The 25,166-nt window shown below is 36.7% G+C and overlaps 1 protein-coding gene across 6 annotated transcripts in view; it reads right to left on the bottom strand.

Annotated features, from left to right (window-relative positions):
• The window catches only part of LOC134535060 (enhancer of mRNA-decapping protein 4), a 102,015-nt gene that overhangs the window by 61,121 nt on the left and 15,728 nt on the right, over positions 1 to 25,166 (bottom strand). For all 6 annotated transcript variants that reach the window (XM_063373929.1, XM_063373913.1, XM_063373906.1 and 3 more), the window contains exons 5-9: positions 23,309 to 23,752; positions 20,978 to 21,167; positions 16,441 to 16,606; positions 10,919 to 11,074; positions 10,173 to 10,372 (exon numbers count right to left, since the gene is read on the bottom strand). In XM_063373929.1, coding sequence (XP_063229999.1) covers positions 10,173 to 10,372; positions 10,919 to 11,074; positions 16,441 to 16,606; positions 20,978 to 21,167; positions 23,309 to 23,752 — 1,156 coding nt within the window. The remainder of the gene's footprint in view (positions 1 to 10,172; positions 10,373 to 10,918; positions 11,075 to 16,440; positions 16,607 to 20,977; positions 21,168 to 23,308; positions 23,753 to 25,166) is intronic.

Here is a 25,166-nt window from a genome sequence, read left to right as displayed (position 1 = left end):
GGTTGGTCATCCGGTTGAGATAGTTCGTCGCTAGGTAAAGGGGAAATGTTGAAATTACATTACCACCCGGGGTCTTCAAACAATCACGTCGGGTAGTAGAAGCGTTTCTTCGAATGTGACCCACGGAACAGAAAAGGGGGGGGTGGTCACGAGATGAGACCAATCAATCTCTCCCCGTCATCGAACCCTGTCTGCAACAGTCCAAATCAAAACTGATTAGAACTGGTATACAGGCAGTCTATGGGGCAGAAAATGCCCGGAAAACAAATTTAAAGGGAAAAAGGAGGGTTCGCGAATTATCACTCACCAAAACAGGGGAGTTGCCCAGCACGCTGCAGTCGTGGAGTCAGCCAGGCTCGGGAGCTCGCGAATTCCGCGGCAGGACGCGGATGATTTCTTCATAATAATAAATTTCAAAGAGAAAAATTTCTAAGGCAAATAACTAAACTATGCAGACAGACTAATCTACTAAAATGGACTTGAGGGATAGCATCCCTTATACAAGGCGACTACATATTCGTTAACGGTCGGATGAAATCTACCCGATTCGCCGATACTCGAGGGAGGTCTGTCTGCAGCCGCGACGCGAGTTGATCTGTCTCGCGGTAAACGGCGTCTCGTAATTAAAAAGTGCCCACCTGCTCTAACAGGTGGAAGGGGGGGGTGTCTGGCCCGCCGAAAAATACCGAACTTGCCCGAACGCGGGCGGAAAAAAAAACTCTAGCAGGAGTCTTGAAGTTGGCCACACTGGGCGACCGTAGAGAACTCTGTCGGAGGCGGCTGAGTTGAAAAGAATCGACTCGCGCCGGGCGTCCATATAACTCAAGGCAAAGCAGGTGCTGCTCTCTGGCGGCCTACAGGGCAAGTTGGCTGGATGGTTAGAGAGTTTGCCGCTAGGTGTCGCGGGGTGGTCCATCCTGGCACACACATTTTTTTTATGCAAGGCATCCTGGGAGACGGTCGCTGTTGTCCAGGGGGTTACGACCGGTCATTGGCCTTAGGCGAATTCTTAGAACCGAAAGAGAGGGGGGGGGGGGGGAAGTGCTTCGACGCTGAGAACAAGCGTCCATGACGTGCTTTTCGAGGAGAGAACCTAATACGTATTCGTGACCAGACTTACTTCTCTCAGCAGCTCTCTGAGAAGTAGCGGCTTGCAGCCCAGAAGCTGCTCTATGCAGTTAGGGTCACGAAGGGAAATAATATTACAGGCTTGAGGCGTGACTGAAGGCGGGGGAAATGGTAAGCGGTCTGCCAGTCAGTGATTAGGCCAGCAGAATATCCAATACGCCGATGGGAAAGGGGCTTCAGGGCACTGAGACAAAGTTTAACTCAGAGGAGTACACCGGACTAACATATTAAAATTACACTATAGTAGAGCAAATAAAATTTCCACACAAAAATTTAAAATCATAATAAAAATTTAAAATATATTGTGTCGAATTTACAAATTAACGGCACATCATGCAAACAGATCAATACTGCCTGCATGCAAATCTGTGGATTTGAAATTTATGGAAGGCTACCTATATTTCCATGAGCAGTTGGTGAAACAGCTTAAAGAAGGAGCCAAAGTTGATGTTCTTCAGATTTTGTTGGAAATGCGACCAAACTTTGAAGAATTTTGCTGTGCAGCTATAAAATCTCTTTGGTTACCAGTCAACAGCGTAGATGCTGAAAGGTTTTTCAGTAGCTACAATCTTGTGCTTACCGACAGGAGGAGGAAACTGACAGAAAATAACTTGGAGACTTGTGCTATGTTAAAGATCAACCAGTAGGATTAATAATATTTACATTGTGGGTGTAGTACTGTAATGAAAGTGAGTGGACATATAGGTATGGGTAAACTGTTGACTGACAGTACACAGGAAAAAATGTATATTTTAAAAACTATTTTTTCAAGCTATAAATAGTATAACATCTTTATATATTAATTTTATAGATGCTGCAAAATACAAATTTTCTCAATGTATATGTGTTACAAAATGCTATTTTCCTAATTTTATAAATGCTACAAAATGCTATTTTCCTAATTTTATAAATGCTACAAAATGCTATTTTCCTAATTTCATAAATGCTACAAAATGCTACAGACCACAAAATAAATGCTATGAAAGGTGTTTGTAAATGCTCTTTTAACGTACCTCTACCTATGATTCATTGTCTTAAAGCAGCAACAGAAAATTATGTCAAGAGAAATATTAGTGAACATGGTACAGGTGTCCCTTTTGCAAGAAATCTTTTGAAGGCACTCAGTAGTAGGTTTCCACTATTCAAGATGGATGATGTAAATTGTTTATCGACCATTGTTGATCCCAGATACAAGGCTGCACTATTTGACAATGAAGCAGAAAGAATGCATGCAATAAGCCTATTGAAGAAAGAAATCCAGAGTGATTCAGTTGTAACCGATAAAGTTCAGACTAATTATCTTGAAGCAGAAGAACAGAATGAATCATTATGGGATGCTCTAGACAAACTTCCTCTGAAGCTTGATACACATGCAGATGAGAATGACTACAAAACAGAAGCAATAAATGCATACCTAACAGCACCACGTATAGCACGACACTGCAATCAACGTGAATGGTGGAAGAAAAACCACCACCTTCACCCTACAATTGCTAAAGTTGCAGCCAATTATCTTGCTCTGCCTTCAACACAGGTAGCGAGTGAGAGGGTTTTTCCAACAGCTGGGAATATAGTTACCTGTCGAAGAGAACTACTCTTACCTCACCATGTAGATGAACTTACCTTCCTTCACGATAATTTAAAATAATTATTATAAGTGATAGCTTCTCAGTTCTCTGTGGGACTTTTTGAAGAAGTTCCAGATTGTTTTATTTAAAGTTTATAATTGTATACCAAACAAATAGTTTTGTTGCCATCCTAATTTGTAATTAATTTTAAAATTATTTTACTGATAGTAAGTGTTTAAGGCTGTTGGATGGTCGGGCGCTGGCATCTTGCCAGTATAGGAAAATCAATGTTAACTAAATTACCTTTTATGTATGCACTAAATAAGATAAAAAGGTGAAATAAAAACCAAAACGCAGATAATGCAGGTATACACTTGCGTTAATACCCATTATTTTAATAACATTTTCACATAGTTTTTAAATGACTTGTTCATTTTTCAATACTCTATTGTAAACAGGCTGCCCGTTTTATATATAAAATGAATATTAAGGCATATTCTGCAAATTATTCAGATCAAAAAAGATTCAGACCGCATGTCTCTATCTGTAATAGGAAAGCTATAATATTATATTTGTTGTATTGAAATAATTTGGCAGGGGCAAATATCTCAGATGAGCGATGGCTAGATCGGTGAGGGGGGCAGGAAGGGTGGCAAGCTGTCAGGTAGCTGCCTTGGTGCCTTGGTGGGGAGGGGGGGAGGTACGAATGCCTTCCTAGAGCTGTTTACAGTTTGTAGGTCGTGACTCACCACGGCATCGAAACTCTGGTATATTTTCCCCCTTCGTTCTTGACAAATACTCAGTTTGAATCCTAGACCCTAAAACAGATTTTGCAAACTGGTATACCATATCACCTCAGTGTAGGCCACCAAATTATAAGTGTATATTACCATGTTACTGACGATGCAAATAAAATTATGTCATTTACTATGTGTGCAATTTGTGTGACACTGATTATAAACCAATTATAATGAATAGCCAAAGTTATTACAACTTCAGCATAACATTCGTTAACTGCTTTATCTACACGCCGTGGACTTAAATATGATTGAAAACATGTATCAATAATATTATATGGTAAACAAAATGTTCAATATCTGAAAAAAAAAAAAAAATATATATATATATATATAGTCATAGCTTTTAACTAGGGACCGGTAAAGTAGGATATTTTTTCCAAACTTCAACATAGTAAGTAGTATTCATTAAAATACCTCTATCGAATTCGTATACTTATTTAGAAATGAAATATTTATTATATTTAGCAGATTAAGTGTGATTACGCACGCAATATCGGCGAGAGAGCGTACAGACAAATAAAAAAATTGCTTAAAAACCATTAATACATTGGGCCTGCGTGTTATCTGACAACATATACATAACTGTTATTGTAGGGTCAGTGAGAAAACTATTTTGCAATGCTTGAATGATTTCACCCCTTATTTGCGCAAAGAAAGTATTGTTAATAAATAAATCCAGAAAACTACGTAATTATTTATTACGCTCAGTTGCGTTCATATTTAAAAAAAGGAGGAAAAAAGTTTACCCATACGAAATCAAACGTTAAACGTAAATGTTTCAGTGCTCCAGTTGTCTGTATATTATAAATATATATATTAATATACGATAACTTATATTGCTGTAAATATTTTGCAGCATTGCGAAGAGTGTAGAATTATAGTGTACAGTAAAATGTAGGACCGGGACCATATGTGCGTCGCATCGCTCTTCTTTTCAGCAATACAAGTTTACGCTACTGAATACACACATGTCTACATTATATAAATACATTAGCATAATATATCTGACGACATAGAACAAGTTATAGTTATATAATTTATACGAGAGTTGTTATATTTGAATTAATGTTGCATTTACTTCACGAAACTAATCACAAACATTATTATTAGGCCTATTAAAATAAGTGAAAATCTAATCAGACAAAAGTTATTAAACTATACAAATTAATACGTTCTTTGAATGTTTGATGCAATGGGGAATTTTGATTCAGTGAAGTCTTTTGGACATAACGCCATACAAATAATAAAACAACTCACTTAAACTTTAATTTATATTTCTTAATCTAAAAATAATAGTGCTTACCCAATTTATAGTAGGCCAATATATAGTATGAAATTATTATATGTATTTGATTTTTTTTGGTTAATCACAATTAACAGCTATTATTCTGAAAAATTGCAAGTCCCGTGTATGTTTCAGTTGCACTCATAACACAAGTCATCTTCATATTAAAAATATGAATTATTTTACAGGTTTACTGATCGACGAAGTCAGAATAAGTAGAGAATTTTGGTTGAGTAAAATGCTTCCAAAACTTCAGACATTTTACAAGGAGTGTCTTCTGTCTGAAATAATAGATTCGCGGAGAGCTCGAGGGCTGAGCATCAAAGATCCGCCATACATTCAAGATGCAAAGAAGAAACTGCAGCTTGACAAACATAAAACAAGAACAAAAAGTATTTGATGTGATTTGGAATGTAATGTGTAGCTTAGATATGCGTGTACTGTATGTACAGATATGTAGGCCTATTGTAGATACTGTAGGTATGTTTGTTTTTGAATGCCAAAAAAAGGTTATCAATAGATAAAGTAACTAATAACGCAATTTAAAAGCCTACGTGTTTCTCTCTCCCACTCCTTTTTACATCGCACATTCTCTGATCAGCTTCTGTAAAAAAATTTCTGTGAAAAACAATTTTCAACATGTTGTGGCTTGTTGCTGAATTAATAATAACCACACACTAACCTAATGACTTCTAAATCACATATAAAATAATAATTTATTTGCTTATATAAATTATAAGTAGATTTCTTCAGGCTTTGCCGACTTCGGAATAACGATTACTAGGTACAAAGATTTGTCTTAGGTCGTGCAAGTGTTTCAGATTATGTCTGTGGTAAGAGAAAGGATTTATGATTCTTGCAAGAATGAACAGTAATTTTTTTAACAGAAAAATTAATGAAAAAAAATTAAAAATTACTTTAACACACTTTGTAATACGTTGGCGTATTAAATTTTGTTTCGAAGGCATAAAAATTTCACCGAAATGGAAATTTACTAGCGAAGAAATTTCTTGCTCATTATGGTGACCTTCGAAACCGTTTTGAAGTATGCTCGTATAATAAATGTGTGTATCTACAATATCAGTATAAATGCAAATTTATTAGAATTACATAATTATATATATTTATATATATTTGTGAAATTATAATCATGATAAAAGGTTAAAATAATATGCAATGATTATATGTATGCTGCATACTATACATTTTATTCAGCTTGCAAATTATTTTTTTACTCTCCTGAACCATACGATGATAACACAGTTGCCCATATTTATTATATGTGGTTTTGAAATGCACCGTGCTATTGCATAATCGCAATTCCGTCCGTATAAAATTTTAGGGCAGCTCATTTCTGAATAAATTATTGTATTAATATTTAAAACTGTTTTTCACGAGACAAAAAAAAAATCCTCACTTAATTTGTGTATTTTCACTAATTTAATACACTCATTATTGGATTAACAGAAGTCTCATTTGTCACGTAAAGTTAGAAAACAGTGTTTTTCCAAATTCAAATAGCAAATTATGACATGAACAATGCCGTTTTAATAGTAGGATATTGATAGGTAGCTCGCTCGTCGTAAGTCTTCAAGAAAGTTAGTGCGTCCCTGCCCATTTGTATCCTTCCCCACGTTCAAGTACATACAACAACAAGATGTAACCAAACCAACTACGTTGCCATTCACTTGACTGTGGGTTAAAGGAAGGCTTCATTGTTCAATGTCTTCACTTCGAATTCAATTCGAAATTTCGGAAGTTAATTGCCTATAATGTGCAGTAAAAGGTAAACGACTTCAACTAGTCAACTAGTCCCTATATATATATTTATTTATATATATAGGGACTAGTTAAGTACTGATCTTTACTTTTATTCTTAAACGATACTTACACACGCTTATTATTTACAGGTAGGCTTACGAAAAATATCTGGATGATCAGTAATGAAAAAATATAGTAAATAATATAACATTTACAGCACAGTACGTACGTGCTCATCTAAAGTGACGTTTGGTGGGAATTTGTACGAAGTAGATTTTGGTTCAGGTACAGAAAATTACGGATCTTTTAGTCATCTCTGCTAGTGTCAGAAGGATCATTACAGTACTGAAATACGTTTCGCTGTAGAAGACTCACCAGCTGGCGGAGGGTGGGGTCATGGGTGCGAGTTTCTTGTGAGACATGCATGAGCGTGATGGGAGTGTTTAATGTCAGGTTGATGTTGCTTGATTACTAAGCCATCCTCATTCCCTCTACAAAGTCAGCCTACGGACTAAACAAATAGGGGAAGTGTTTGAATATTTATTTGCACACACAATTATTTCACCAGTAATAACTTATAAAAATCAGTGGTGGAATATTCACTCACGCTTTACATACCATATGGCAATTTCAGCCTTTGTGGTATCTATATCTGCTTCTGGTTTAGATATTTTTTCAGGCCACTGATGTATGATTCCGCCAAACGTTAACAATAGTATTGCCATGCAGGAAATGCCATGTGACTACCACAAGAAAATGTTTTCAATCGGAAGATGCAAAAAACGCATTAAAGTAGATCTAAGCCAGTAGATCTTACAAAAAAGTTGAGGTTACATTGCGGCACCTATAAACAACTGTAATACCACAGTCGTGTGACATATTTACAATTAAAGTCAAATAAAATTAAAAATTATTTTCAATATTTTTTTGTTGTGTATTACACCAAATATTACATAATTATATGTGGTAATATAGTATTGACATACCTTAATGCCACATTAATTACTTTCAATCTCACAGACGCTGGAAATTTGACATGTATTGCATTTTGTTGAAAGTACGAGTACAGTATTATAGTGATCACGGAAGCGCCTTAGATAGAGAACTGCAGTATGATTGGTCAAATGCGAAATATGCTAAGAAACCAGACAGGAAATTAGGTGATAAATCCATGCCACCTGCGTGGCATAAAAACTGACAAAGTGGATATCACACATCATAGCAAGACATACAAAATTAATTATGCCACAAAGCAAAAAGAAAAAAAACCTAGGTATATCTTACTCAAGGCAACTACATTATTCATATAAATCGAATGGTGACCGAAAGAAAAACCCCACTAATTGAATAAACATTTCATGTAGGCAATTTTCTTTAGATTTTGCATAAACGAAAAAACTGCTAATTAAAAAGTTAAATTAGCGTGGCCTTAAAAATGACGTTTTTATTATAAGCAACTGTGATGCATTTATAAATTAGAAATCCCAACCCCATTCTTTAATTTTTTTTTGTGGTACAAATATGTACTCCACGTGACTGAAAGCTTCCCGACTACGCACAGGGATCAAGCCTTGATTCTGCGTTCAAACAATAACTTGTTTTTGTCAGAGATATACACGGACATACTCAGTAATTCTAGAAATATCGAAGGTGAATTGTAGATACGCGTAGATATAGGCCCTACATAAATTAATACACGTATGCGTTGCCTTCCATTAATATTTATGATTTCTTTTACTGCAACATCGGCAGGCAGACTATGTAGGGCCTAAATGTCACTGTGCGAACTTTCGGTGTTATTTTGAAAAGACCTTCTAGTTTCAAATGATGTCGCACATAGAATGTGTACGACGCCTTTTACAGGCATGTTCAACGGAGATGTTTATCAAACAAGCAAGAGAAAATAAACATATATGGCACTGTGAAAACTTAATTATATGTACCACTTTGCAGAGTTCGCAATATCAAAGTATTTATTTTTAAATTCTGTATAGCATTTTGATATCTATAACTTATTGAATTCACAAATTCCACCATTTGTTTTTCCTGAGCTTCCCATAACACTTGACTCGCCCCAGGACAAGCAGCATGAGATGCTTCCTTTCCTCTTTTCAAACAAGGGATTACGATAATCCCCATTAGTGAAGCACCCAGCTGTGTTGACGAGGGTCGACAAGGCGTGTCATTACCCTGGAGGGACAAAGGTGGATTATACGGCCAAATTCTCCTGAAAATTCAGAAGATGCTACTTGTCATACATCCGTGCATTTAGATAGGCAATTTTTCATATTTTACTGGAGTTCTTGGCAACCAGTCAACGGCCTTAATGTAGTTCATGTTTTGGTAAGTAATTTTCAATGTTTTTTTACTGCACATCAAGTGGGACTCATAAAGAATTAATTTAAAAAGTGTAACATATATTAATCAAAGAAAATTTATTTACATTTGGATTTGTTGAACATACTAACATACTACATACTTAGGTACGTAAGTTTTCATGTTTTTATGTAAGCACCTGTATTAATAACCAGTTTTATACCAAAATTGTATGTGTTGAGAAAATGCATGGCCAGGTATTTAATTTTATTGTTTTTTACACGACACTAATATGGTTCCATATAAATATAAGATTTTTCCAGTTTTCCAGTACAAATGTATCTTTCTTTTAACTGTGTTTGCCATCAATTTTTTTTGGACTCCTTAGATTTGCAAAAATATTTTTATACTGAATTTTTGAATTCCATTTGAAAAATATTCAATATTCATGAATAATTTGATATTCGATTCAATATTTGAGTCGAATAAAAAAAACTATTCACAGAAGCCTAATGAATACGTACACTGAACTCCTATACTGCTAACAAAATGATGAATACTGTACCCTGAAATAAATATTTTTTTGAAGCCTTCAATAAAAATTCACGATGCAATCAAATCTACAATAATATTTAAAATAATGCTACATTTTTATTTTAGTACTTCAATCCTTCAATCATTTACAGGCTCATCTACTATTATGAGTCTGCGATGCTTAAGGTAGATAGAGGTTGCAGCACCGCTTTTCAAATGAGGCAGGCCTTGGGACAAAAAGGTTGTTGTTCAGACTGCACCAGAGAAACAAACCACATTTGTTAAAACAACAGCCAGTACAGTTAGTTGTGACCGGCGGTGTTGCTACAAGGGACTTAAAGTATATGATAGTGAAGAAACTAATCTGATGGCCAACCATTGGCATGAAAACATCACCCACTTCCTGTCCCTCATAGTCAGAACTCCAAGGGAAACAAAGCCACAAGAAATAAGGGGTTGTTGAAATTCTCTACCCTGCTGACTTGCCCAAACAAGCCACTAACATTAGCAAATGAACTGCAGAAAAGATAATAAGCACCAGCTATGTATAAGTTAAAAGGTTTATTAATATTTAGTTTATTATTTTGTAGATTTAGTATGTGTTTTTCTTTAACATTAAATAAGTAACTTTTTTTTTCCATTTGATAGCATGGGTAAAATTAGCAGGAATCTTTCGTACCCAAAAATATTTGAAAGTTTTAAAAAAATAAAAATAATAAAATTACAGAGATGAAAATTTAAGTTAAATAGGTCATATAAATGGAAATGCAGAAATCTCACCTTCATGTCATCAAGAACATCTTTTTTAGCAGGGGAGTTGAATGCATCTGGTGTCATCAGTTTCAGATGCTGCTGCTGAGCGCTGTGGTTGGCCGGTTGCAATGATTCTGACAGACGATTGGCTGGCAGATCTTCCACGACATGTGACAGGTCAGACCCTGACATCTGGCTTGACAAGTCTACCAAGTTGTCAATGAAGTCTATGAAAATAAAACATTGATTGCACAGATAAAAAGTACTCACTCAAACTCTTCCTTAACTAACTTAAGGCTTGATATCACAAGAAATGTAAAATTTTTCATTAAAAATCAAAAAATTATGATAATTGTGAAGACTTGAGCACCTTTTAACACCCATTATATTACACTAAGTGAATATCTGTTGAAAATACTTGTGGCAAAACAACAAATGCAAGGAAGATATTGAGTTAAAATTGTGGAAGTAGTCCTTAAATAAAAATTATACTGAAAAAAATAAATAAATAAACATGGTGAGTGAACTTGAGCTGTAACATTAAGTTAAATCAGATCCAAAACTTCAATTTGTAAATCCTCTTGCAAAAGGAAAGGGTTTGAAACACGACCTGGCAATATGAAATATTGGAAATGGTTTGAATAATTACTAAATGTAATTAATCAAAAATGACCAACAATCATCAAACATAAAACTTTGATTGTAATGATGGTATTATTTTCCAAATACTATGCACACACCTACAAAGCTGTAATGAACGTCCACAAACTCACTCAGTGCATCCTGAGGCATGGAGTTCAACATGTCTGCAGCAACATTCGCGCTAGGAAGTTGGTACACAATCTGGCAGTCCTGGAGAGACTTGGGTTGGACATGGTAGATCTTCAGCACCACGGCTTCCACAGGGCCCGGCTCATCCGCAGTTTCATCTGCATGAAAAAAAAAAAAAAAATTAGAAAACCAGCAAAAACAAAGAACTGAGTAAGTAATAGCTTTCTCAACTAAATTGTTTTTAACTCTTCATTACATAAATAACTGTATCAATTCTCCCAGAGAAAATGTAAGTTAAGTGAAAACAAATTATTAAGTACTTAGAGAAATATTTTTTTTTTTCTCGAAATAGTTGTTATACAAGTGATTTCTTCAAGAATTTGATTAAATACCGATATGATTTGAACTCGTTTATGAAAAATAATTAGGAAAAATACAGTACACATAAATAAAATAGGTAAATGAACACTCATCACATTGTTGCATCATAAATAAATATGTTTTTAACATAAAAATTATTTATTTTATTCACCGTATGTGTAACATCATTGTAAATTTTATAGTTTCTTTGCTCATAATGTTAATGATGCATATGAAAGATTATTTTTTTTTTTAATAAATGATACCATCATAGATAGGTCAACACATCAAAATCAGAAGAAGAAAAAAGTTAAACCAATAAGGTACTGCATTGTATAACCACAGAGTTTGGTCAGGGGATAAAGTTTTGTGTACCCCCCACACTTTCAATACTCCAACCTATAAGTAAAAAAAAACTAGGGATGGGTGGATTGAATATATGAACTTTTAAAGACCATTGAATCTCTAGTATTTGAAAGACTTGAGATTCAAAGAAAAAGACTTGAAGGAACATTTTGGAGGAAATTAGAAAGTTTGAAAATTCAACAGTGACTACTTGTGTATTTCTTTGTAACCATCCCATTAACATGGTTTGATTCTGGAGTATTAGTTCACGAAAAGAAAATTTGAATGATTGAATGTAGTAACATTTTAATTCATATGTTTTTGAATTTCTTGCACATTATTGCCGACCAGCGTGCCAACTCATGATGGTGAAACAACCAGCCGCCACCCTGTCAACAGGGGTGCCCACCCTGGACCTATCACTGGCACAGTCACTGCCCACCCCCGCCACTGCAGCATATGCAACTGCTGGTGCTGGCACCACCGTTGGGAAACACTGCAATGGGCACAGGTTAATGCCCCCGTGCCAGCTGATCTGATCAAACTATGTAGGCCGAGGGCGGCCCACACCAACCCTGGGCCAGCTGTTCTGGTTCACTGACCACCTGCTACATATTCCGGTGAAGGTGAACGCTTCTCTGGTGGACGCAATGTGGCGGACACGTTACCCTCGTTTCACTATACACGCTGCGACCAAACCGTGCAAAGCTGCACCTGGCAGCCAGCATCCGGCCTGGCATGACGGTGGGCCAAGCGAACATAACAGGAAGCCCATGGCACTACTCAAGTGACAGCCCTGGTTGCAGATCTGCATGAGGAGATTGTACTGGGACAGCCGTGGCTAGTGGAGCACGATGCAGTGTTGGAGATGAGACTCGCTTGCATCGACCCCATGTAGGGACCAAATAATATTTCACTGTATATGTCACGGGTCTCCCACCCAAACTGTAAGGTGAACTCAACCCTGGCCCACCTACGTCATGATGTGCCGATGTACCAAACATTCGTTGAACTAGTGTTAAGACAAAGGAAATATATTTTTGCCATAAATGATTGCCTTCAACGCATCACAGTAGCAGAGCACAGGACTCCAACCACTCATGACACCTCCATCCATGAGAACCCCAGTGGTTGTTGTTTCTGTGAATGTGTCATCAGGGAAGAAGTGTCTGAAATGTTACAGGACGGAGTGATTGAGAATCCAAATAGCCACTATAACGTGGTGTTAACCCCTAAAAAGGGCAGTTCGCTATTTTTCTGCCTAGATTCCTGGCCGCTGAATGCTATCACCCATATCAGCACATGATGATGTACTGCAGCATCAAAGAGCTTACGTGCAAGAAATCACTCCAGTGACAAAATGCCCTATTTCTTCCCTGTGATTGATAGACCAAGTGTTTCAAGGAGTACACCCATTGTCAACCCCGCCACGCAACTGTTGTGTGGGACTGGCTTCCCATTGGGAAGGTCCTTACAGAGTTCAGAAAGGCTAGGAAGAACCACCTACCTAGTGTGCTTAGATGGCTGCTAAGTCAGAAAAAATTACAGGGATGACTTGCTTCTTGCCGCACTACCGGAGACAGACTCCCTGCAGCAAAGGAGGGGAAAACCCTGCCGGACAGCCCTATGCCCGCAAGGGAGCCTAACGAACCCCCAAAAACTTCCGCTGACATGGCAGGAGTTAGAGCCCTAGCTCCGAACCATGACAAGCTGACGTGAGCCCAGACCAGACCCTGAGCCAACTACTCCACAGACTAGGCCACCAGCGATTTATCATCACCAACATTTCCCTGGACACAACAGAAACATCACCACTTATTAGTGAAACGGAGGAACCCAGCCAGGCACTACCTTTCATGAACACATGGTGCCTTGCAGACACCACTTTTAGCATCCACATGGACGAGCCTGGGGCCAGACCCAGAAAGAGACCATGCCAACAGCAACAACACCTACATCACCTCGAAGATTAAGCGACGGAAGACCTCACACACGGCAGCACACTGACGAACATGCCACCTGGTATCTCAGAGAGGGAGAGGAGATCCTACCAAGTGCGTTCATCACCAGATGCCACAGAGGTCAGGATGTCCGCGCCGACCTGGCAGAAGTCACCTCCTTATGCACTTCAGGGAGAGGTAGCCACCAGAACTGACCTTGGCCCCAGCAATAAGGGGGACGAAGCAGGAAAAGGCCCCATCGGGCTTCATCACCACATCCGCAGATACCCGGGATGCCTGGCACAATTCAATAAGGGAAACGTCCGGGGGCCCCATCCAATGATACGGCCCCCCCCGTGCGTATCTCAGGACGATGGGAAAGCACAGCACTGGCCCTATCAGCTGCAGCCCCCAGTCTGGATCCGATGCCAAGGATAAGGATGCATGCACATTGCAGGGGGATGACCGCGGGGTAATACCGGGATTCTCCAAGGGGCGTGGGGGGTGTTTTTGTTGTACCTCCTGTGGCAGTAAAGGCCGGTCCCCACCCCATCAGTAGCAACCCCTGCTGGCAACATACCCATTCTTCCAGCCCACATAAACCCAATATAAACCCCTGTGCAAATATCCTTTTAGTCTTTATGCTGCAATTAATAAATTAATTTATAGTCACTTGGGGATATAATGTATTTGTAAGCTACCCAAATATTACAAGATGAATTAGTTACAGCAAAAAAGTCTCTCACTAATTATTTACTTTATAATTAACTACAACATTTTTGGGCCTTTAGCCATCTGTTTGGCACACAGTAATTTATGTAAGGGAAGTGTAACGTGTTTAATCTTTCCATCATCATGTAAGATTATTTTTTTTTTGTGCGGTTTTGACATGGGGATATTTAACTTACTCCCACTCATGATCTGGAGCGGGCACTGTGTCCCGTGGGGAGCTTCACCTTTTTCTTACTGACTTCATTCTAATAAAAATATTCTCAAGAACCTAAACCTTTTTCTTAATTAACTGTTCACATATCCCTGGTCATTTTACGGTGCAGGACTTACCAGGCCGTGTTAGTTTCACTACGACATGCAACCGTGCTGCAGAGTACTACATTTACGGGACAGTCCAACTCATGAGAAAATTGTTTCAATTAATAACCGAGTTTATGAAGGCCGGGAACAGACAACAATCAATTAATTATCAGTATTGTGAGTTACGGGCAAAAGCATTTGGCCTAGCAAAAGCAATGCAAACACTGCCATTAGGATGTAGTTACAAGGGTCAAGCTGGTTGACCATAACCCACAAACATGTGCAACAAACACAAGAGTGCTGTGTGAATTAAATGTAAACGTGTTTTGAGATTATCATAGTTTTAATTTCAAAACCCCCACAAAAAATCTTGCAGGTAATATGCTGTACAGGGTGTGTAACTTTAAAACAGTTAACTTTATTGTTCAGCAATTTACAGCCTAAAAGTAACTCAAATTATTATTTCTTTTATTTTTGATATCTAGTGAAAAGAATGTTCCATTTATAATTATTTGGATAATAATTTGCCAGTTATTTTAGAATAAAAATTTGTCAGAGCATTGAAGGTATCTAATATGATTTTAAAATGTGATTTTCGATTAGAGAGATGAACCTTTTTAGTGTGTGAATTTTTGGCAACTTTCTACTAAATGAAAAAAATTATTCAACGTTAAAATGGAAAGGGGGGGGGGGGGGAGATAAAAATAACCTTTGAAAACCCCAACCCTCCCTAACTTTGAATAGTAATTTTTTAGAAATAATATTTTTTGTAAGGTGGTATATTAGTTGATTATGTGGTTCAAGGTCATTGTGACCTAGTTTTTATTATTCTTAATATTCTTGTAATTAATTTTTATAATTATTTTATTTAGAGACGATATTCAACTATGATTTACTGATTTTAATCATGTTGGCTTTCAATATTTCACTTCACTTTAGTGTCCTTTTTATGTTTATAGTTTTTACGTATAACGTATGTGTTTCATAATGTGTGTGGCATGTTTGGAGAATGTGAGACAGTGTTTTCTGTGAAAGAAAGATCACGATGCTGAGGCAAAAAAATGATACGACAATATTTATTGCATCCTGGGTTAGAGAGAGACAGAGATGTTTGCCAGGGCTGTGAAAGAGCTCTCTGAGCAGGGAATCCCAAAATAGTAGTTGTAATAATAATTTTTGTGCCCAAGAGCAGCTTTTTCAGGAATGTCCCAGTTTTTATTGTTTTGTGTGTTTTGTATTGTGTTTTTTCTCGTCAGTCGTTCAAGTATTGTGCCAAAAGGATGTGCAGGGCGGCAGCTCACAAATAACAGTAAAGCTGAATCGAGCGGATGATTTCATGTATGTAACATTTAAATTTGCAACGCGAGAAGAATAAATTTCAAAATTCATTGAAAACTCTTTTATTTCAATTCAACTAGTACAGTCTTCAAATAATATAATTATGTAATTAAAACAGAACTTAACACTTAACTCCTGCAATTTCATATGGGATGTTCTTTAAGTGTTTATGTATGTGCAAGAAACAATCATTATCTTAGCTGGGCACGATTGTGACTTGTTACAGCTTTCTGTAGTTATTCCAAAGAACTGTTTTATATAGAGGCTTAGCAATCTAACTAAGTCTCAAGAACTATGACAGAAAAAAAAACTATTATAGCTTTGGTCTGGAGTGATTTCCCATTTCAAAAAAACTACAGAAAAAACTAAAGTAGGATGAATGGGCTGGGGTTTGAACTTGAGTCCTTTGGAAAGAAATTCCAGTAATACCACTGCATCTCCTCGCTTTATAAAACGGCTTGGACCAAAAGAAGCATAATGACTAGAATTGAGGTTTTTCATTAACTTACCGCATGCATCTTCTACATCAAGTGAACCACTGTTTTTGAATTTCTTGATGCAAGCATCGACAATTCCAAAACCAAGCATTGAACACGGCATCAGAACTTCAATAACCGAAGAAACATATGCTTTGGTTTCTTTTGCATCTTTATGGATCTGCATAACATACAGCACCTGACGAACAAAGAAGATTTCAAAAATTTTTAATCTACGATAACATGAATTAGAATACATTAAATATTAAAACATATATTATTATTGGATAAAATGGGGTAAATCAGTAGTGAGTTAAATACCAGGTTAAATTTCCAAACTTTTTTTTGCAGTCATATTTATTACAATTATTTAAAGTATGGCAAATTGCTGCTAAATATATAAACAACATTTTGGCATATTTTATATTAATCTAAGTAATATGTAATATGAAAGTGTAAAATATTTGCAGCGGACGTCTCCGCTGCTTTGAAGTCTGTGCGTGCTCTTGCCGTCCTCCGGTCACCTCCTTCTCCTTCACACCACCACCCGCTCCCCTCTCCAGGCATTTTGTCATAGTGACATGTATGCACCTTGTGATTCTCTTTTCCCCTAATTTCACTTTCTGCAATTGTGCAGTGGGGGGGTTGTGTATGCTTATTTAAGGCCGCATCACCATTTTGGACCCTCATTTGTCTAGTTTGTTTTGGGCTGTTAACTTCACTTGGCTTCTCGCAGCCGTCTTGCTTATTGCTCCACCTCTTTTCGGCGTCTAGCTTCACGTGTCTACAGTAACGTAACTGGTCAATCTGGGGCTTAGCTTGTAATTCTCCTTCATGTATTCTTGCTTTTCGCTCTCGACGTGGAGTGCATTGACTTGTATAGCTTTGCTGGAGTTTTATTTGTAAGATCTGGTTTGTTTGTGGACATAACTCCTTTAATTTGGCTTGGTTTCCCCAGGAACGTGACGTTTGCATTGCGCACTGACTTGGATAGTTAAAGATTCTGTTTTGGCCGTATTTTCTCCACACGCTTTCCTTGCTTGCGGGTTCGTGTGTAGTTTATTATATGTATTCATTTAAGCTTTGTATGTTTGTCTCACACGTTGCCCGGTGGTGACGAGGCTCGATTGCGCACCACCGAGGTGTCTTGGTAACTGAGGCCGATGTGTAAACACACGACACTTTTGTGTACACTCTGTGTGGCGTCTAGATTTTTTGCTTAGTGGTATTGATGAAATGTAATAATGTTTTTTTTTTATTTATGTATTTTATAACCTTACTCTGTCTATTGACACTCGTTTTCTTTGCCTAATTGATTATTTGTATGAGCGGTCTGTGTACCTGCATTGTGAGTCTTAATGCGAGCCATGTTAGACCTGGTGTTTATCGATTACCATTTTTTGAATAAAATGGTAATTGGAATTTTGTTTATAATTCCCCGCCACAAACGCTGTCCTACACAATACGAACTGTACACTTCTACGCTGTTACTAAGTTCAAAACCAAACTCGTAAACCCTCTGCATCCTCGTTCTAGCACGAGGCTGTGTTTGTGTGTCTTTGGCGTGCACGCCGATGTAATTTCCTAGAACAGTGGTTCTAAGGAGGCTACATATTTGACCTCCAATTTACCCAATATGTAAAATATATTATCCAATATAACCTTATCAGTAAATAATGCCAGAATAATAAAGGCCACCAAAACCTCACAATCATGTCATTGACAGAACTTTTCATGTAACTATCTGCAACAACTGATGGTGATGGAATATTTTTCAAGCGTTTTCTGTATATATAAGGAACTATTGTCCTTTTGGCCAGGCATACTTGTGACTTGTCACAAATTCAAGCATTTCACATTTTTGGTATGAACTCCAGAATAACCTCTATATAACAAAACTAAAGGGAGCAATTTTTATGTGTTTGTGTTAAAGGTGTTGTTTATAAAGAGGTATAGATCACAACAAAGATAAGAGAATAAGTTTATGATGCCAGTATTTACTCTATTTCTTGACTCAACATGCCTATTTTATGAGTGTTGGCCACTGAAAGGGCAAGGAATTTGTTAAAGTATTGGGTCTGAAAGCAAGGCATTGTTACAACTCCTGAAGTCATTTTAGAGAAGTAACCCAACTCTGTTATGCCATGCAACTGTGTTGGCCATCACAACTGTGTATCTATCCTTCATGTCCATCTTGTCATTGCGAAGTCAACAACCTCCAGTATTCATTACCTGGTTTTGAATTGTCAATACGAGGTGCATTCAAAAAGTAACAGGAATGTTCATTTCTTTAGAAAGAAGTTTATTTAACGTCTAAATTAATGTTATCCCCTTCAAAATATTTCCCAATATATATTATACACTTATGCCATTCATTTTTCCAATCCCCGAAACACTTCTGGAACTTAATCTTTGGGATACCATTTAACTCTTTCAGTAATGTGCTTTTAATCTCATCTATGCTTGTAAAACGTTGGCCCTTTTGGTTCTCTTTATTTTTGGGAACAGAAAAAAGTCACAAGAGGCCATGTCTGGCAAATATGAAGGTTGAGAATGTGCATTATCGTAGTGCAAAAACAATGAATTGTTTAGCTACAAATTCGGGCATTTTTCGGATTGCTTCACGCAAACGGCGTTCAGGTAGTATGTACTACTTATTGATCGTTTGACCTTGTGGCAAGAACTCATGCAGTATTGTGCCGTTAAAATAGAAAAACACAGTGACCATAACATTCCCATACTACCACTATTGTCGAGCTTTTTTCATTCTTGGCGATCCAGAATGCCTCCACTGGGACAACTGAGACTTAGTTTTAACATATCTGTGAACCCATGATTCATCACCTGTTATGACACATTTCAATAGTTTTGTATCGTTGACTTCATTTAGCGACTACTGAGCAACTTCCATTCCCTGATGCTTTTGTTTGAAATTCAACAATTTGAATGGATTTTATATTGTTCCTGCTAAGGGAGTTACAGTTTTTTTTTTTAATTTACCCCTCTTTTTTCAACCCTTTGCAGAAATGATTCATCTAATCAAAAATTGTTTCAGACAAAAGTTTTAAATAAAAATTAAAAGATTAACAAACAATTTGTACGAATTTTATGTTGTGCCTATGAAGGGAGTTATGATTATTTTTTGTTCTCTAACCCTTGTTTTTTAACCCCTTGCAGTTATGGTTGTCATATCAAAAACTTATTCAAACAAAAGATTTCGGTAATACTCCTACGAGTTATAATACATTCAAATGGATGTGATATTTTCCATATCATTTACCCTTTAGTTGGATACTGTCCATTAACAAACTCAACCAAGATTTTTCACTACTAGATTTTATGTATGGTGATACTACAGAGTAATTTAGAATATTGAGCAACAATAAGGTTATAGTTTTGCAATGCGAGGTGAAATTTGGGGTAGAGTACTGCAAAAACACTGTTGATTTGTTGGCATTTCTGGAAGAGTCCTCATATCCTTATGCCACAAATTGTGTGCCAAACTTTGTGATTTAAAGATATGGTTCAAACTTGTCAGTAACAAGAATTTTGCTGGACACACCGCAAAACAGTAGAATTATGCCGCAAGTATAAAAGCTGTAACAGGAGAGAAAATTGCGGTCACTGGCCAGAAAACTTTTCTAAAACTGTCATCTTTCATAGGAGGGGATTCTAGAGAAATCATTCTCAGAGAAAATTGGCTCCTTGTTCAATTCACGAGAAATCATTTCAACAGGTCCAGAAATTGATGCTGTTAACTTACAGGATCAAGTCCGGTGACTTTACTTTGAGATGACATTTCAACAGTTTTATGGAGGGCTACGCTGCAACAAAACAAGCAATTATGATGTATGACATTGGGGAAGTTGACATACTACAAGTTTTGCTGATAAAGAATCACTTTTCAGAATTCTCCGACAGTGCAGTCAAGTGTCTGGCTGCTAATATCCAACGTTGACATTGAACATTCCTTCTCAATGTACAGCAATATAATAAGTGACTTAACACACATCTTTAGGGGTGGAGAACATGGTGATAATTTTAGCAATGTGTTTTGATGGAGACTTGTTTGAAGCAGGTAAACAAAAAACTGACTTACTGAGATAGAGGTTGAAATTAATTTGTGTAACTAATTTTCAACTAAATACGCATGTCGCATGTGTTTGAGATAAATTTATGACTTGTTATTAATGTATATAATCTTCAGAATTTTAATTTGTAGCAACGCAAACTCAAAATGCTAAATTAAACTGTAAGGTATCATAGTTGTACTTTAAACCATTGTTTTTTGTAAATAACGAACTAATAAAACAATAATTTTCATCACACAGAAATGTAAGTTCAAAATAATTTTTTTTAAGAAACCCTTTTTTTTCCCCACAGAAATTTTGCACTGAAATAACTTGTTTTATCTGCCCAAGGACCATTTTTATATACAATTTTCCACTGGCTCTAGGAACAAATCAGCTATTTTCAATTGCAAAAAAATACATAAATTTCCATACACTGTTAATCAACAAAATCACTCTTACTAAATAACCAAATACATGCAGTCAAAACTGATTTTTACCTTTCGAAACAAGTCTGTCAGCAGTAGAAACTGGGCAGACAGATCCAATCCAGCCTTCATAATGACATCCTTCATTCCTACCTCTGGACTAAACCTTATTGTTTGCAAACAAGTCCACGACTCACAAGACCATATCTTAAGCTCGGAGTTGTTGTCAGCACCAGTCAGCACAAACTTCCAGAACTGCGCACTGAAAATAAATTAATAATTGGAAAAAGCCACACAACTATAAAATTTATTATAACAGGCCCTAAAATGACTCTCCTTTACTAACATTTGAATTATGTAAATGTATTCACTAATTAAAAATATTTTCTGGAAAATATTTGCTTACCAACCCAAAATAAATACAAATGAAGAAACAAAGACATAAGAGAAAAAAGCACCATAAAATCCACACAATAAATAAAAAATCTCAGCACTGCACTGTTCTTCTTGGAGGCAAGGAATGAAACAAGAATGACAGCTTTATAAAGCCACTATAGCAATTGGGAAAAAAAAAAAAAAAAAAAAAAGTGATTACATATTTTATTCATGAAATGATTTATTTTAGATTACAAGTTCAAATCTCGCAAGCAAGGTTAGACTGAAGTGATTACAACAACATGAAACGACAACAGCTATTATTTAGCTAGTATTATGAGTATTGGTGCTTTAGTGAGGCATAAGTTCAACTCCAACAGAGACTACAAATCTTCATCATATTTATTTCTCTTAATTGGATTAATTATTTTGAGATTTTGACCAACTAGAACTGGAAAATAAACATAAAATAATGTTGCACAGTTAAAAGTTTTAAAAGCAGGCACTTTGGGAACCACAGATATGCGGAATTATCGTATGTCAATTAGTTTTAACGGGAATACCAAGATTTAAAATATGTTATGTAAATCGTTAGGAAACAAGAAACACGTTTAGTGCAATGAAAACAGAAAGTAGCGATAAACTCTGTAAATCAATACTCATTATAACCTGACAACGAATGTAAAATATTTGCGGGAATGAAACACTTTTTGATAGAGGTGGGACTATACCACACTTTCGATACTCGATTCTGTATTGTTTTTTTCAGTTCGATACTTTCGATACTGCAGGGAAAATATTTTCCCATTAAGTAACAATTATTACAAATAACATAAATTAGTTTTAAACTATATAAATTCAATCTAGCATACCAGCACAATGTCAGATTAAACTTAAATACATAATGTGTAAATAATTGCATTATATTAATGAAAGATATGAATTCATCATTATATATACATATAATAAAACCACCAGAAATGTAAAATACAGTCCATAATCAAGAAAAGATGACATGAGAAACAGTGGCCTTACAAAATGTTATGAAGTCCTTTCTTGGAAGGGGGGAAAAGTCACCAAGCCTAAATTAGAAATAAAAAAATTAGGCTATTGTAAAAAGAAAATCAGAAATTTTTGCTTGTTTGTTTCATTTTACAAACAACTATGCAACAGAACAATTTTCAATAAAATTTTAACTTGAGAAACGTAAAATACAAAACAATCCGATCGTAAGAAAACAATAACAAACAAGTATATTCAGTTCAAAGATTAATGAATGCACAAAATATGAGAAACGTGCCTTGGTAAAGCGCGTGCACCATTTTCATAATCATTGCTAGTTTGCGCCACTAGTCTTGCTTGGTGCTGGCCATAGATGCTACTAGCGAAGTGCACAGTCTTCCTGATACTATCCATATCTATGGTGCGATAAAAGTTATTTTTTTACGTTTTCAAAGGTAAACAATGAAATTTTTTCAAAATAAAAGCATTAAAACGTAGTTTATCAGGAGGAATATAACAAAAAAGTTTGTGAATTTTAGGACTTTTCTGCTTCGTAAAAACGTATGAAACGGGAAACTAATGATTTTAAAAGTATATGTTCCGGGAAAGTAAACCATTGTAAATATAGTACTTTCGGCGGAACCAAAATTAATCGGTGTATGACACGGGAAAATGTATGAAACGGGAACGTATCATCGAGGTTCTACTGTAGTTGTATTTTGTACGATGACGACTCAAAACTTACTATGACATAAAATATCTTAAAAGAGGCAAAGAGTAAAATAAAGTATATTCTTTATTTCAGTCTCATAAAAAATTCCATGAAATAAAATTTTTGATCAGTAAATGTATCTGAACTGTTTTCCAAGCTAACCTATTTATTTTTTACTTCATATTCCATAGCAAAAAAAAAATACATTTGATAATTCTGAAAACAAGTTTCAATTAGAAGCGAACCTTGACAAAGTATTTTGTTTGAGTTTCATCAACATTCGCACAACCCTAAAACTGGAGAGGGCGACTCACTCGGCGACGTGGGTGCGGTGGTTGTCAAGGAAGAAGAAGGACGCGAGGGGCCGGCCCCCGTGCGGCTGCCACTTGTGCAGGCACCGGGGCTCGCGCCCGTCGTGCATGTACACCTGGAAGAACTTGACGTAGCCGTCACGGCTGGCGGTGGCCAACGCCGTGCCGTCGGGGCTGAAGGAGGCGTCCACCACGTCCTGGTCGTGGTCGCCCACCTCCAGGAAGCCCTCCTCCGGGACGCCGTCCGGCAGGGCCCCCTTGCCGTGGCGTCGCGCCACCATGGCCACGTTCCACAACTCCGCCCTCGCGCCGTGGATCAGCACCAGCAGCCTCGCCACCTCGGAGGAGCTGGCGTCGGGGTCCTCCTCCGGGATGTACGGGCACCAGATCACTCTGTGGTGGGTCTGTGCTGGGCCTCGGTACATGACGCTCAGCAGCAGCGCTCCCCTGCCAGCCGTTAAGGAACCAATCATGCTCCCGTCCGCCTGTCACCTCCCGGTTACCCGCGCTTTACCGTTGTGACGGGGCTGAAGCGTTCAGGAACACAATTGGTCGCTTCTTCCGCTATACGGTGAATTGTATAGCGATAAAACCAAAATGACACCAAATGAAAGGCAAAACACAAAACGAAACAAAATTCACCCGAATTACCAATTAATGTCTAATAAAATGTAAAATTCAAATTATAAACATTTAGTTTAGTCATGTAGTTAGAAAATATAAACAACCATGTTTTAGTTTGAAAAAATCTTAATTAACAGCACGTAAATTTAAATAATAAATATCTGGTACATAACAAGAAATTTTATAATGAAACTGAGCTTCCAACTTTACATATTATTTGTACTATAATAAAATAACAATAACAAAAAGGTCCAATTCAAATTATAAACTTATCATTTCAGCACCAGAAAGAAAGTATAGCCATGCAATATTTCTTTTATATATACATATATATATATTCTTAAATTCTTATATATACATATTTTTTTATATATAATATATATAATATACTAGCTGCAGTAACTGGCATGATAGAGAAATGACACAAATAACACAGGCCTGCATTTTTCGAATTTTTGAAAATTGTCTCACATTTGGTGGCTGAACTTTATATTTTTAAGTGTGCTGAATCCAAATATGACCATGGTTTTTTTCCATCACGTAAGGTTTTCCTACAAAATGCAAATAAAAATTAGGAGAAATAATACAATTTTATAAATGATCAAGAAACTTCACTTTATTTTTATTTATCATAAAATTTATTGTTCATAAATCACTTAGAGCGCTTTTAACACCATTTACTGTATGATATGACCAATTTGTATGTTTATTCGTCTTCATTATGCCTCATTCTCTTCTTTTTGAAGCTCCTTTTATGGCTTTCTCGTTTGTAGACTTTGTCCGGTAAGTCCCTCTTCAGCATCCAACAGTAGTCAGCAATCATAGTAATGTTCCATCGACCTTGATACCTCCTTTCCATTTCTTTCACGTCTTGGTGAAATCTTTCACCCTGTTCCTCACTCACAGCTCCTAGGTTTTGTGGGAAGTAGTCAAGATGGGAATTCAGGAAGTGAAGTTTTAAACTCATCGAACAACCCAGATTTTTCAGTTTAGTCAGCATATTCTCTACAATGAACATGTAGTTAGGGTCCTTATAATTTCCTAGAAACTTGGTTATTACCTCTTTCAAAGAAAGCCAAGCCTCTTTTTCTGTTATATTCATTTTCGTCTCAAACACATCATCTTTCATCAACTTACGAATATCAGGGCCGACAAAAATGCCCTCTTTCAATTTCGCCTCAGACAATCCTGGAAACTTTTCTCCCAAGTATTTGAAACACAGGCCATCTTTTGGCAA

Source organism: Bacillus rossius, chromosome 1, assembly GCF_032445375.1.
Source record: "Bacillus rossius redtenbacheri isolate Brsri chromosome 1, Brsri_v3, whole genome shotgun sequence".
Lineage (NCBI taxonomy): Eukaryota > Metazoa > Arthropoda > Insecta > Phasmatodea > Bacillidae > Bacillus > Bacillus rossius.
The sequence above is the reverse complement of the archived record's forward strand: the minus strand, read 5'-3'. Positions and strand labels throughout refer to the sequence as shown.